The sequence below is a fragment of the Artemia sp. Qi Xiang Cuo genome, chromosome 8 (genome assembly GCF_049724085.1).
Source record: "Artemia sp. Qi Xiang Cuo chromosome 8, ASM4972408v1, whole genome shotgun sequence".
In the NCBI taxonomy this organism is placed as follows: domain Eukaryota; kingdom Metazoa; phylum Arthropoda; class Branchiopoda; order Anostraca; family Artemiidae; genus Artemia; species Artemia sp. Qi Xiang Cuo.
The window spans coordinates 43,665,992-43,681,623 of record NC_142801.1 but is presented as its reverse complement, the minus strand read 5'-3'; the positions used below and the strand labels follow the sequence as shown (position 1 = coordinate 43,681,623).

Below are 15,632 nucleotides of genomic sequence, written 5' to 3'. Positions count from 1 at the left end.
ACGAAATACTAGGAAACCTAGGTCTTAAAAGCCTGAAATAGAAAACTATTCATCCCAAACTATAGGTTTCAGACAGCAAACGCCTATGAGAGACTAAGAATCCTAGCTCTGAAAAGTCCAACTTGCAAACTACACATCCCAATCATAATTTTCTGACAACACACGCCTATGAAAGGGTAAGAAATCCAGCTCAGAAAAGTCAAAAATAGCAAACCATCCATCCCAAATCATAGGTTTCAGACAACACATACCTATGAAAGACTAAGAAATCCAGCTCAGAAAAGTCAAAAAATAGCAACCCACACATCCCAAATCATATGTTTCAGACATCACACACCAACGAAAGACTAAGATATCTAGCGCAGAAAAGCCTGAAATAGTAATTTACATATCCCAAATCATAAGTTTCAGGCAACACACAACTACGAAATACTATGAAACATAGCTCATAAAAGCCTGAAATAACAAACTATTCATCCCAAACTATAGGTTTCAGACAACAAACGTCTATGAGAGACTAAGAATCCTATCTCTGAAAAGTCCAACTAGCAAACTACACATCCCAAATCATAATTTTCTGACAACACACACCTATGAAAGGGTAAGAAATCCAGCTCAGAAAAGTCAAAAATAGCAAACAACTCATCTCAAATCATAGGTGTCAGACAACATATAGCTATGAAAGACTAAGAAATCCAACTCAGAAAAGCTCGAAATAGTAATTCACATATCCCAAATCATAAGTTTCAGACCACATTCATCTACGAAATACTAAGAAACCTTAGCTCAGAAAAGCCTGAAATAGCCAACTACTCATCCCAAACTAGAAGTTTCAGACAGCAAACACCTATGAGGGACTAAGAATCCTAGCTCTGAAAAGTCCAAAAAGCAAACTACACCTCCCAAATCATAATTTTCTGAAAGCACACACCTATGAAAGGCTAAGAAATCTCGCTCAGAAAAGTCAAAAATAGCAAACCACTCATTCCTAAATCATAGGTTTCAGTCAACAAACACCTACGAAAGGCTAAGAAATCCACCTCTGAAAAGTCAGAAAATAGCAACCCAGACATCCAAAATCATAGGTTTCAGACACCACACACCTACGAAAGACAACGAAATCTGGCTAAGAAAAGTCGGAAATACCAAATTACACAACTCAAATCATAAGTTTCAGACAACACACACCTATGAAATACTAAGAAACCTTAGCTCAGAAAAGCCTGAAATAGCTAACTACTCGTCCCAAACTATAGGTTTCAGACAACACACACATATGAAGGACTATGAATCCTAGCTCTGAAAAGTCCAAAAAGCAAACTACACATCCCAAATCATAATTTTCTGGCAACACACACCTATGAAAGCCCAAAAAACCTAGCTCAAAAAACTAAAAAATAGCAGATTAACCATCCCAAATCATAGGTTTCAGACAACACACACCAACGAAAAACTCAGAAATCTAGCTTTGAAAAGCCGAAATAGTAATTTACATATCCCAAATCGTAAGTTTCAGACAATATTCACCTACGAAATACTAGGAAACCTTAGCTCAGAAAAGCCTGAAATAGCAAACTATTCATCCCAAACTAGAAGTTTCAGACAACAAACGCCTATGAAAGGCTAAGAAATCCAGCTCAGAAAAGTCAAAAATAGCAACCCACACATCCCAAATCATAGGTTTCAGACAACACAAATCAACGAAAGACTAAGAAATCTAGCTCAGAAAAGTCAAAAATAGCAAATTAACCATCCCAAATCATAGGTTCCTATGAAAGGCTAAGAAATTTAGCTCAGAAAAGTCAAAAATAACAATCCAACCGTCCCAAATCATAGGTTTCAGACAACACACATCAACGAAAGACTAAGAAATCTTGCTTAGAAAAGCCCGAAATAGTAATTTAAATATCCCAAATCATTAGTTTTAGACAACATTCACCTACGAAATAGTAAGAAACCTTAGCTCAGAAAAGCCTGAAATATCAAATTACACACCTCAAATCATAAGTTTCAGAAAACACACACCTACGAAATACTAAGAAACCTTAGCTCAGAAAAGCCTGAAATAGCAAACCACTCATCCCAAATCATAAGTTTCAGACAACATTCACCTACAAAATACTATGAAACCTTAGCTCAGAAAAGCCTGAAATAGCAATTTACATATCCCAAATCATAAGTTTCAGACAACACAAACCTACGAAATACTAAGAAACCTTAGCTCAGAAAAGCCTGAAATAGCAAACTACTCATCCCAAACTAACCTAAACTAACCAAACTAACCTAATGATAAGTTAACCTAACCTAACTTAAACATGGAGAAATGTTTCTAATTATTTATTAATATTTATTTATACCTAACCTAACCTAGCCTATTGTTTTTGGTGGTTAGATGAATGAACTGAATTTAAGAAAAATTAGAAATAAAGTGAAACTTTTTATCTTCATGGTAAATAATCACAATCATAGAATAGCCATTCATATCTTCTATGGAAAAATTTAGAATTGAACTTTAAATTTTTTATGTCTTTGAGAAATTAGGAACTGAAATGAAAGCTTATTCATTTTCAATGGTGAATTTCAGAATTGAGCTAAATTTTTTTTCTCTTCTCTAAGAAAATTCAGAAGAAAACTTGTATATTTTGCAGTTCTTCGAAAAAACTCAGAATTAAAGTGGATCCAGAATTAAAGTGGAGCTCCATATCTTCATGAAGAATATTTACAATCAAAGTATAACTTTTCATATCTTCTATGAAAAATTTGTAACAAAACTTAAAATTTGTTCCTCTCTTTGAGAAAAGTCGGAACTGAATTTAAGAAAATTTATAATTAAAGTGAAACTTTTTATTTTAAGGGAAAATAATCACAATCGTAATATAACTTTTCCTATCTTATATGGAAAAATTTTGAACTGAACATTAAATCTTTTATTGGGGAAATTCGAATTGAATTGTGTTCTTTTGTAATATTCAGAATAGAAATTGAATATTCATGATCAAAGTCTAACTTTTCCTATCTTCTATGAAAAATTTGGAACAGAACTTTAAATTTCTTCATCTCTTTGAGAAAAAAATCTGAATTGAAGTGGACATTTTTATATTACTTTGGGAAAATAGATTTGATCAATAACTTATTTCATTTTCATTGAGAAAATTCAGAATCGAAGTTGAACTTTTCTTCTTCCGGGGAAATATTTGGAACAGAACTTTAAATTTTTTCATCTCTTTGAGAAAGGTCGGAATTGAATTTAAGAAAATTTAGAATTAAAGTGAAACTTTTTATCTTCATGGAAAATAATCACAATCAAAGTATAACTTTTCCTATCTTCTACGGAAAAATTTAGAAGTTAACTTTATATTTTTTATGTCTTGGTGAACTTGAAACTGAAGTGGAAGATTCATATTTTCTCTAGAGAAATTAGAATTGAATTGTGTTCTTTGTTAAATTCAAAAGAGAGCTTGAACTTTTCTATCTTCTATGAAAAATTTGGAACAGTATTTTAAATTTTTTCATCTCTTTGAGAAAAGTCGGAACTGAATTTAAGAAAATTTAGAATTAAAGTGAAACTTTTTATCTTCATGGAAAATAATCACAAATCATAGTATAACTTTTCCTATCTTCTACGGAAAAATTTGAACTAAACTTTAAATTTTTTATGTCTTGGTGAACTTAAAACTGAAGTGGAAGCTTTTTATTTTCTCTGGAGAAATTAGAAGTTTCATAATAAGTTTCATAAGTTTCATACAACATTCACCTACGAAATACTATGAAACCTTAGCTCAGAAAAGCCTGAAATAGCAAATTACACAGCTCAAATCATAAGTTTCAGACAACACACACCTACGAAATACTAAGAAACCTTAGCTCAGAAAAGCCTGAAAAAGCAAACCACTCATCCCAAATCATAAGTTTCAGACAACATTCACCTACGAAATACTAGGAAACCTTAGTTCAGAAAAGCCTGAAATAGTAATTTACATATCCCAAATCATAAGTTTCAGACAACACACACCTACGAAATACTAGGAAACCTAGCTCATAAAAGCCTGAAATAGCAAACTACTCATCCCAAACTAACCCAAACTAACCAAACTAACCTAATGATAAGTTAACCTAACCTAACCTAACTTAAACATGGAGAAATAGCAAACTACTCATCCCAAACTATAGGTTTCAGACAAAAAACACCTATGAGAGACTAAGAATCCTAGCTCTGAAAAGTCCAACTAGAAAACTACACATCCCAAATCATAATTTTCTGACAAGACACACCAACGAAAGACTAAGAAATCTAGCTTAGAAAAGCCCGAAATAGTAATTTACATATCCCAAATCATAAGTTTCAGACAACACACACCTACGAACGGCTAAGAAATCCAGCTCTGAAAAGTCCAAAAGCAAACTACTCACCCCAAACTATAGGTTTCAGACAACAAACACCTATGAAAGGCTAAGAAATCTAGCTCAGAAAAGTCAAAAATAGTAATTTACATATCCCAAATCATAAGTTTCTGACAACACACACCTATGAAAGGCTAAGAAACCTAGCTCAGAAAAGTCAAAAATAGCAAACTACTCATCCCAAACTATAGGTTTCAGGCAACAAACACCTATGAGGGACTAAGAAATCTAGCTCAGAAAAGCCCGAAATAGTAATTTACATATTCCAAATCATAAGTTTCAGACAACACACACCTATGAAAGGGTAAGAAATCCAGCTCAGAAAAGTCAAAAATAGCAAACCATCCATCCCAAATCATAGGTTTCAGACAACACATACCTATGAAAGACTAAGAAATCCAACTCAGAAAAGTCAAAAATAGCAACCCATACACCCCAAATCATATGTTTCACACGACACACACTAACAAATACTGGGACCCGTGGAGGGCATTTGAGGGTCTGGGGGGGGGGCCTTGCGGGCAGGGTGGTCCTTTGGGAGCTTGGGGGATCTTTGAGGACCGGGGGCTTTCTTCGGGGTTGGGGTAGTGGGATCGGAACCCTTTGGGGTTGGGGATAGAGGACCTCACGACACTGTTCAAATGGAACTTGTGTATTATAACGACCAGAGAGTTTCACCCTCAAATCCTCTTCTAAAATCTCTTCAAAAATCATCTTTTAAAATGTCTCTAACTGTTTCGCCGAAATAATTCCCTAAAATAATAATTTGTTCTGAAAATATATAATAAAGCCTTAAAAAAGTATTAAATTGGTGGCTCTGGAGCTTTTGGGGCACCGGGGGTCCTTGGGGAGCCGGTATACCATTGGAGGACGGGGGGCTTTGTTGGGGTTGGGGTGTGGGGGATAGTAACCATTTGGGGTTTTGGTAGGGGACCTCACGACACTGTTCAAATGGAACTTGTGTATTATAACGACCAGAGAGTTTCACCCTCAAATCCTCTTCTAAAATCATCTTTTAAATCATCTTTTAAAATATCTCTAACTGTTTCGCCGAAATATTTCTATGAAATGTCTAAATCGGTTTCGCCCAAATAATCCCTAAACTTAATTTCAGCGTGTTCCTTTTGTTTTTGGCATCTCTGCGCTGACACATTTCAAATTACTAAGAAACTTGATTCGCACGCTAAAACAATTCATCGCTAAGATGTTTCTTTGAGAATTGTTTCCATTGGCAATGTTTATTAATATCTTTTGGAGTTCGACCAGTAGAGTTGTTTCCGAGGCAAAGATCTATTCCTGGAGAATCGTTTCTAGGTGAAAATTTTTAAGGTCTGACAGATGATGTCATTGGTTGATTGATCCGTCAAGAAAGGGGAATTAATTTGTTGTTTCTAAGGGGAATTATTGATTCACGAAAGGGGAATTGAGGTCGACAGCACAGGTGTTCCAAATTCCCAATGACGGCATAACATTCACCTCGAACGTGCACTTGCCCAAAACAACAGCAACATCAACACCTTTGGAAATTTAGGTCAATGACTCCGGTAGCCGTTAGACTCAATAATCCATCAAAGTGAGAAATTTCCTGTTTATCCATTCTCACTGACAAAAACCATAAAACAGACATAAATTACTGTTGACATCCATGAAAAACATCAAATAAATTGACCAACACACATAACCATCCAAGAAACATCAATAAATGTGACAAAATTCCTGTTTTTCCAAGTGAGAAAAATACTGTTTTTCCATTCTCACTGACAAAAACCATAAAACAAACATAAATTTCTGTTGACATCCATGAGAAACATCAAATAAATTGACCAAGACACATAACCGTCCAAGAAAACATCCATCAATGTGAGGAAATTCCTGTTTTTTCATTCTCACTGACAAAACCATAAAACAGACATAAATCGCTGTTGACATCCATGAAAAACATCAATAAAATTGATCAGCACACATAACAATCCATTAAACAACAATAAGTCTTAGAAAAATCCTTTTTTTTAAAGTTAAGAAAATGGTATTTTTCCATTCTTACTGACAAAAACCACAAATCATTCATAAATAACTTTTGACTTAAATGAAAAAACATCCAATAATATTACCAACACACATAACCATCCAAGAAAACATCCATCAGAGTGAAAAAATTCCTTTTTTTTCAAGTGAGAAAAATCCTGTTTTTTTATCCTCAGTGAAAAAACCATAAACCACGTGGTCCTGTCACGATCAATAGGGGCATCTCTACACATACAAGGATACACTGTCCTGCCATTCATTATTATTTTTAATTTTCCTACCATATCAGAGTTATCAAGGTACTATCCTGAATTTTGATACCTGTTGGTTCCGGAATTTACAAAGTACTATCCTAACTCTATACCCTATAGAATACTGGCAACAGTACAGAAGACCCAACATTAGAAAAAACCCCTATCAAGCATAGTTTTACCTAATAAATCCTGCTGGGGGAGCCATTTAACAAGTTTCACATTATCTGGGATAAAATCAAACGAATCAGTCTCCCATTTCCAAACAACTCGTTGTTTCAGTCGTGAAAATGCATTTAAAAACATTTTCTGGATTTTAACTGGCATATCACTTGCTTTGATAATTGATCCAAGTCCAAACACAATGAATCCATCAGCATCAGAATCAGATACGAAATCTTGCAAATCCTAAAAAAAAAATCAAAAAGATCATAAAATGACTGACAATGACAATCGACTACGAGAACTTTTGAGAGCCAAAAACTCTCCGTTGATGCGATTCTACGCCACAAAACTTCGCTTTCATACCAATAAGTTAGTCAGTGATAATTGAAAATAGTTATAGAATTGTGAAGTAAAGTCAAATATGTCTTTCTTTATGGTTAGCTGGGAAAGGAAACCTTTCCAGAATCAAATTTAAAAAAAATAAGTTTTTTTTCAACTGAAAGTAAGGAGCAACATTAAAACTTAAAACGAACAAAAATTATTACTTATACGAGGGGGATTGCTCCTCATCAACACCCCTCTTTTTATGCTAAAGTTCGTAGTCCTTTAAAAAAACTTCTTATTGTTCTAATTAAACGAGCATAGTGTTTCATGAGTCGTTCTTAAGGAATTGGGACATAGTTTAAACTTTTTTTTTATTTTAATTTCTGATTTTAAATAATCACAGGAAACCTGGCTACAACTCCACGGAAAATCCCTACTCTACACGGATTTATTTTCTAGTTAATTCGATCCCGGTGAAACTCTACCGCAGACAGTTACCCTGAACATCTCCACGCGTAAAATTGAATCGGCAAAGAGAAAACAAGACATACGAAGAATTTTGTATAGGAATTCTTGAAAATTCCCCCAGTGTAAGATTTTCCCTGAAAATTCACCCCCTGAAAACTTCCCTTCCCATGGAAAATTATCCCCGTGGAAAATCTCACCAGCAGAAAATTCACTCCCCCACCCGAAAAATTTATGCATACTTCCCTATAACAAATACTACGCGTAAACAATGGGCAAACTTGTAACTTAAAGACCTTTCCTCATGGGCTACCGGGGGTCATGGTATCTTTAAAGGCATATATATATTCGGGCTTTCAACTATGCTGAACAAAATGGCTATCTCAAAATTTTGATCGGACGATTTTGAGTAAAAAGGGGCGTGGGAGGGGGCCTAGTTGCCCTCCAATTTTGTTGGTCACTTAAAAAGGGGACTAGAACTTTTGCTATCCGTTCAAATGAGCTCTCTCCTTATATTCTAGGGCCACTGGGCCCATAAGATAACCCATGAAAAAAAAAACACGCATCCGTGATATTTCTTCTGTAAAAAAAATAACAAAATTCCACAATTTTGCAGATAGGAGCTTGAAACCTCTACAGTAGGGTTCTCTAATATGCTGAATCTGATGGTGTAATTTTCATTAAGATTATAAGACTTTTTAGGGGATGTTTCCCCCTTTTCGAAAATCAGGCAAATTTTCTTAGGTTCGTATCCTTTGTTGGGTAAGACTAATGACTGTTGGGTAATAAAAAGCCGATTCTTTTAATATATCTATTGGTATCAAAATTCCGTTTTTTAGAATTTCGGTTACTATTGAGCCGGTCGCTCCTTAGTTCGTTACCACGAACTGTTTGATAATTTTATGTAGTAGTCCTGCAAAATTATCTCTGAATGGAAAAACAAACTTCCACGAGAACTGAAACTAGAACTTCAAACTTTTAATTAAAGGTACGGACATAGCTGGAAATCAAAGGATTTTTTTCGTCTTCATGGTCTCTAGTCTATTTTCGTTTGATTTTGTATGAATGAATAGCTGCGATACAGATTTGAATTTATATTCATTTTCAATAAGTGGGAAAAAAGTGTTTAAATGTATCTTGCCACAGCGTGTTTTTCTTTTTTTTTTTTTAAATCTGGCTAGTCGATGTGATTGTTTTCATGTTTTCGTTTTGTTCTGTCTAGTTCTGAAAAAAAATTCTTATTCTGCTCGTTTTTTCTTTCTGAAGCTAAAAAGTCGGATGTTGTGCCTTTGAGTCTGGTGAGCCAATTCTCTACTTTTAATTGGGATATGTTCTGGCAGCTTTATTACTCCTCCCATGCTCGGTATAATCTGAGGTACCATTTTCTGCTTATTAGCCTATCATTCTAGATCGATTTTGGTAGGTTTTATTTGTATGATGATTTTATGAAAAGTGTAAAACAAGATAACATAACTGGCTCCATGATTTTGAGAAAAAAAATTGACCTAAATGACTTAGTGATGAATATTCTGATCTTTTTATCTAATCTTCTCCTCCTAGCAAATATATAAATAATGAAAAAATCCCTCCATTTAATCTGTTACAATCATCCCAAATCACGTTTTGGAATTGTCACTGAGTGCTTAGTAGTTTTCATTTACTATCCGCATTCCTTCTTAGCAATCAAATTGGAATTCTAGGATTATGTGAGACATTTCTCCGTAGCAGTAATAATTCTTTAAGGTATACCTGAGAATAGAGTCGTTTCATAGGAATCGCAACAGTGCTGCCTAAGAAAAGAACAATGTGGGAATAATGGATTATTTTATTATATAATTTTTTTTTAGACCAGTACACTTCGTATAGAAGGAGTTGTCGTAAAAACTTCGAACGGGGCTCATTAGATTGGAAATTGAAAGTTCTAATGCCCTTTTTAGTAGACGAAAGTAATTGGAGAGCGACCCCCCCCCTCCTACGCCCATCATTTCCCCACACACATCCAATGAAAATTTTGAGATTTTTTTTTGCTATTTTGTCCAGCGTAGTTGAAAGATCCGGAAATTATGGCCTTGAGGATGACAACCCCCCGCCCCACAACCCTCAGGGCAAGGGTTGTAAGCTATGCCCTGAGGGTATATAAAGTTTCTATAGAAAGGGTGGTCGTGTAAAGTTCGGAGGGGTCTCATTGGATTTGAAATAAGAAGTTCTGGTGCCCCTTTTAAAGGTCAAAGTAATCATAGTGCAGCTACCCCCCACGTTGTATTTTGCCCAAATGCATTCGATAGAAATTTTGAGATTGTCCTTTGTTCAAAAAATAGTCCAAAGATCACATAAAAAGGGCTTGGGGGTTGACACAACCCCCCAGAGTCTGGGGACAAGGGTTGTAAGCTATGCCCCGGGAGTATATAATATTTAATGGAAGGGGTGGTCGAGTGAACTTCGACGGTGGTCGAGTGAACTTCAGAGGAGGATCATTTGATTGAAAATGTATAGTTCTAGTTCCATTTTAAGAATCAAAAGTGATGGAGGGCAACTTCTCTCCTCCCTAACATCCTCCTTTCCCCAAACTCATCCGAACGAAATTGTGAGATGGCCATTTTATTCGCAATAGTCTAAAGATCATATAACAATGTCTTCAGGGTAGACCCCCCCCCCCAAGTCCAGGCGCAAGGGTTGTAAGTTATGCCTCGGGGCATATAAGGTTTCTATGGAACGAGTGGTCGTATAAACTTCGGATCGAATGGGGCTAATTTGATTGGAATTTGATTGGAGGCACCCCCCCCCCCCGATGTTTTTGGTCACTCGGTAAAAAAAAGTCGATAAAAGCGTGGCGCTTCGCGCCACGATTTTTCCGACGCCACTAAAATTATTGTTCAATTAAGACCACGAAAATACTGTCATGCCTTCTACAGAACTTCCGAACTTGGTCGGTAAACGCAGCTGTTTTATCGTCTCCTGTCGTGATTTCCAAAGTTGCCATGATAGTTTCCAAAGTTGTCATGATGAATCGTATTATTTTTTTTTATCTTAGAGGCAGCTACCATGACAACTGCAACAACCACTATTTCTACCACGGCTACAAACAACTACTATGGCCAGGCGTACCTAAAACTACTACAACTGCAACAACTACAACTTGTATTATTATGACTCCTAATAATATGACTACTACTATTGTCTACAACAGCTACTACTACTGCTACGACTGCTATTATTACGACAACCTCAACTACTATGACTGCTAATACTTAGACTACTACTACAAGTACAACGATTCGGCGTACCTGAAACTACTGTAACTGCAACAACTACCGCTACTGCAGCTACTATCACGACTACTACAACTACAACTAATTTTTTTACGTATACCACAACCACCAAAACTGCAGCAACTACTACTGCTTCAACTGCTACGATTACGACTACCACTATTACATCTACAACAACAGCTACTGCTTTGACTGCTACTATTAAGACTCCTTCTACGTGTACGAGTACAACTATTTAATCTACAAAACTACAACTACTGCTACGAATACTATCATTACGTTAAATGCTATTACAGCCTCAACTACTACGACTTCTATTACTAAGACTACTGCTAAAACTACCACGACCAGACGTGTCTACAACTGCTAAAACTGTAACAACAACAACTACTACTGCTACTATTGCGACTACTACTAGAACAAATACTATTATTACGTCAAGAACAACTACCACTACTGTTACTAGTGTTACTTCTTATTCTAACGTACGGTATCTACTGATACTACCTTCTTATTTACGCCTAGTTGACGAGTCCTCGATCGTTAGGAGTGATATGTTATAATGAGCTAACTGTAGATACCAAACCAAGTCCATGGGAAGTAATTTGCTAGTACTTCTGATTCTTAACCCGTTATCTCTGTTCACTCCCATTGCCACTTATTTCATATTTTCAAATTACTTTCTAACCTTTATCTGACCCTGCAATGATAATTAAACTCTTGATCACGAAAAATACTTAAAACAAAAAACGTGAAAGTAAATATTTTAAGATATTCTACACCATATATTCTACCTATATTTTGAAATATTGGAAACAACTACTGTTAACAAGATCTCTGCTAAAACCAATACTACAACTAATATGGTTACTACTACAAAAACTACTATAACTACTAAAACAACTTCTTTGACGACAAGAACTACTACTACTGCTAATATGACCATTACAACAACCATGGCTACCACTGCCATGATTACTTCTACTCTAACTACAACATCAACAGCTACTGCCACGACTACTTCTTCTACAAAACATGTTAAGATAAGATTTATTCTTCATTAAACACACATACAATTTTACATGTTATTATTCCCCCAAGGGCTCATTGGCCTTTAAAGAAGGAGGAAGACAAATGAGTTACTTACTCAGAGGTGAAAAAGAAAAGAAAATTTGAAATGAACTTACTCACAGACAGAAGAGCAAAAGGAGAAGAAAAGCAAATACAGATAAAATGAAAACTATAGAAAAAAACTAGAATAAATAAACTAAATTAAATAGACTCCAAAAAAATAATAATAAACAAAAAATTAAAAACATAGATAAAAATAACTTCTACGAAGCCAAAGAATTTTTAACAATTTTTTTAAACAAACTGAATGAGTGGCACCCTCGAGCTGATTCAGGCAACTTATTCCAAACAATATGACACGCCATTAGAGGATTAAAATCTGACCTTATGCAAGGAGTAAATGGAACTTGACCATGATTTGTCATATTGCGAAGATTATAATTATTTTGATCAGAGGTACAAGATAGCGGAAAACTTAGGGGCTGGGGGAGGTCATCATGAAGCTGAGAAAAAGTATAACATGCACATGAAACAATGTATAGTGACTCAAAATCATGTAATGGGATAACTAATGAACGATTAGTTTCCTGAATGAGGTTTCTAGCTTTATTGTAAACCTTAGAAAGTGGTTTTAACAGGGAAGGAAAGATTGACATCCACACTATTGGACAATAAGAAATGTAAGATTGGATCAAGCAGTTAAAAGGATTTTCAAAATTGATCCAGGAAAAGTATGTCTAGGTTTCCTTAAAATACTGAGACTCCTGCATATCTTCATTTTAATAAAATCAATGTAACGTTTGAAAGAAAGGTTTTCATCAACAAGAATGCCCAAAAAATGAACCTATCAGTCTTTTGATCTATAAATTATCCCATTAGGCTTGTGAATTTTTGATAAGTGGGGATAAACCTGAGAAACACGCGAAAAAAAAAACTGGACTTGGAAAAATTTAGGGCAAGATAATTAGCATCAAGCCACAAATTAACCATCTCAAACAAATTTTCGAAATTTAATCAAAGTTCTGATTCACAGTTTCCCGAAGTGCCAAGTATGCTGTCATCAGCAAAACAAACAAGGACATCAGAAGAAGGCGAACTATAGTTACCACTATGGGCAAGGGAAGACTTAGGATGACAAAGTCTACAGCAATTAATAAGTTTCTGCTTTTTTACAACATAATGAAGATCATTTACATAAATTAAAAAAGCACAGGCCCTAAAACTGATCCCTGGGGGACGACAAAATTCACTTGCGAGGGTGACCGGAAAAGTGGATTAACAGAAATTAACCTATCCTTCCAATAAGACTGAAACCAAGAAAATACATTTCGCCTTATGCCAAAATGAGACATCTTCGATAGAAGAATTTCATGAGTTAAGGAATCGAAAGCCTTATGAATATCCAGGAATGTAGCAGCCAGAATCAATCCCGAATCTAACGCAGAATGAACAAGATCCAAAAGGGCATACCGGCATGTTCAGTGGAGTGCTTCATTCGGAAACCAAATTGAAAAACATGAAGAAAATTTTTAGACTTTAGGAAAGTATGGAGACGAGAACGCACAGCCTTTTCAAAGATTTTACTAAATACTGATAAAATTGAAATTGGTCGATAATTTGCCGGATCATTTCTTGGTCCACCCTTATACACAACAATAAGCCGAGCACGCTTCAGAGCATCCGGAAAAACTCCACATTCAAATGAAAGATTAACAAGTTTCGTTAGAGGCAAAAGTATTGAAACAATACTAGATTTAACTACCTTAGGGAGGAATAGAATCTGGCCCAGATGAGGACGAGTTTTTCAAGCCATTAACAATTTTAGCAATTTCACTTACTGTTACTGGGTCTAGAAACACAGACTTAACACAAGACGGCCCGAGGTAAGATCTGAAGTCCGGCTTAGGCCGAGACAAAGCAACTGTAGAAGCAATATTCTTACCAATCTTAGCGAATAATGAAGTGAATGCCTCTTGGACATTAAGCTCACCCTCCACAGCTTTATCACCAATGACCAGACTCATAGGTAAAGAGCTAGATTGAGAACCGGGTTTAAGTACAGAATTTATTACCTTCCAAGTTTTACGAATATCATTGCCACAAGCAGCAAAATTATTTAGATAAAAGAGAGATTTGGCTTTCCTACACAAAGAATTATATATATTCCGGTTGATCTTGAATTGACAAAGACGAATAGCACTTGCTGAAAGTGTAGCGCATTTATAAGCTCTCCAGAGATTATTTTTCCTTCTCCAGCTTTTAAGAAGTCCGGATGTCATCCATGGGTTTAGAGGAACAATCCTTTTAGACCTATGATTAGAAGGTGATACTTTACAAATGCCAAGAATAGTCTCTTTTATGGTTCCATAATAGGACTCAAATAAACAAGAGAAATCCTTATCATTATCAAACAAGCTCCATGAATTTTCCGCTAATTTAGACCCAAGGAGAGATAACTCTTTCTCGCCAAACCTAATAGAACAGGAATCAAACACCTGAGCCCGGTTACTCTTCCCCTGTTTAAAGCTGAACCGAGAATAAATTGGAAAATGATCGGAGATATCATTAACTAAAATTGAGTTTTCCTTCAAACTAAACGTAGAGAAGATATTGTCAATTAAAGAAGCTGTAACATTAGTTACTCGTGTGGAGATGGATGTAGATGGTACAATTCCTGCGGCAAGCATGGTTGAAAGAAAATCAACTGAAGCTGAAGAGTTTGAATCTATCAAATTTATATTAAAGTCACCCATTATGATTAACTAACACGGATGTTTCAGTATTATGTCAAGTATTTCCTCAAGATTCCGAAGAAACAACGAAAGAGCACCACTAGGAGAACGATAAATAAGTAGAATAGATCTATGCAGTTCTAGGGCCCCTCCGTACCAAACAGGTTTTTCTGGAAAGTTTCAAAGTTCACTGCCTTTTTGGTGATAAGCTCAAAAAAAAACCAGCACGTCTTGTTTTCAGAGCAGGAATGACGCAGTTTCAAAGTTCATGTTTGATCTGGTTAAGTGGGTATAATCTGGTTTGGTTTGCTATTGCGAGAGGACTCAAGCGATTTCTTTCTTTGTCATGAGATTTACGTAATTAATTAAACCTGTATTATAAAACCAGCGGGTCGTGTTTCGTTGTAATGCAATTATTTTTTGTATATACAAAAAGGGGTAATGAGATATGCGAGCATTTGCAAAAAAGGGGTAATTAATGTTGAAAAGGGTAATTACTTCTTTAGTTTACGAGATTTGCGAATTTTTTGCGAAAAGATCTCAGTTACATACGGATTCAGTTACACGGTGATTAGTTAAATGAGGTCAAGTTGCATGGGGGGTTCAATAGCACGAGGGGTTGCTATTATTTTTTGTATATACAAAAATGGGTAATGAGATATTCGAGCATTTGCAAAAAAGAAGTAATTAATGTTGAAAAGGGTAATTACTTCTTTAGTTTACGAGATTTGCGAATTTTTTGCGAAAAGATCTCAGTTACATACGGATTCAGTTACACGGGGATTAGTTAAATGAGGTCAAGTTGCATGGGGGGCTCAATAGCACGAGGGGTTCAGTTGCATGGAGGAGTTCAGAAGCTTGGGATTCAGTTACATGGGGTCGGTGGTCGTTATAATACACAAGTTCTATTTGAACAGTGTTGTGAGATC

At 35.6% G+C, this 15,632-nt stretch overlaps 1 protein-coding gene across 1 annotated transcript in view; it reads right to left on the bottom strand.

Moving 5' to 3' along the window:
- The window catches only part of LOC148949439 (UDP-glucosyltransferase 2-like), a 50,030-nt gene that overhangs the window by 16,638 nt on the left and 17,760 nt on the right, over nt 1-15,632 (bottom strand). Inside the window, exon 2 of the mRNA XM_089093464.1 lies at nt 6,860-7,085. Within this exon, the coding sequence (XP_088949590.1) occupies nt 6,860-7,085 (226 nt within the window). The remainder of the gene's footprint in view (nt 1-6,859; nt 7,086-15,632) is intronic.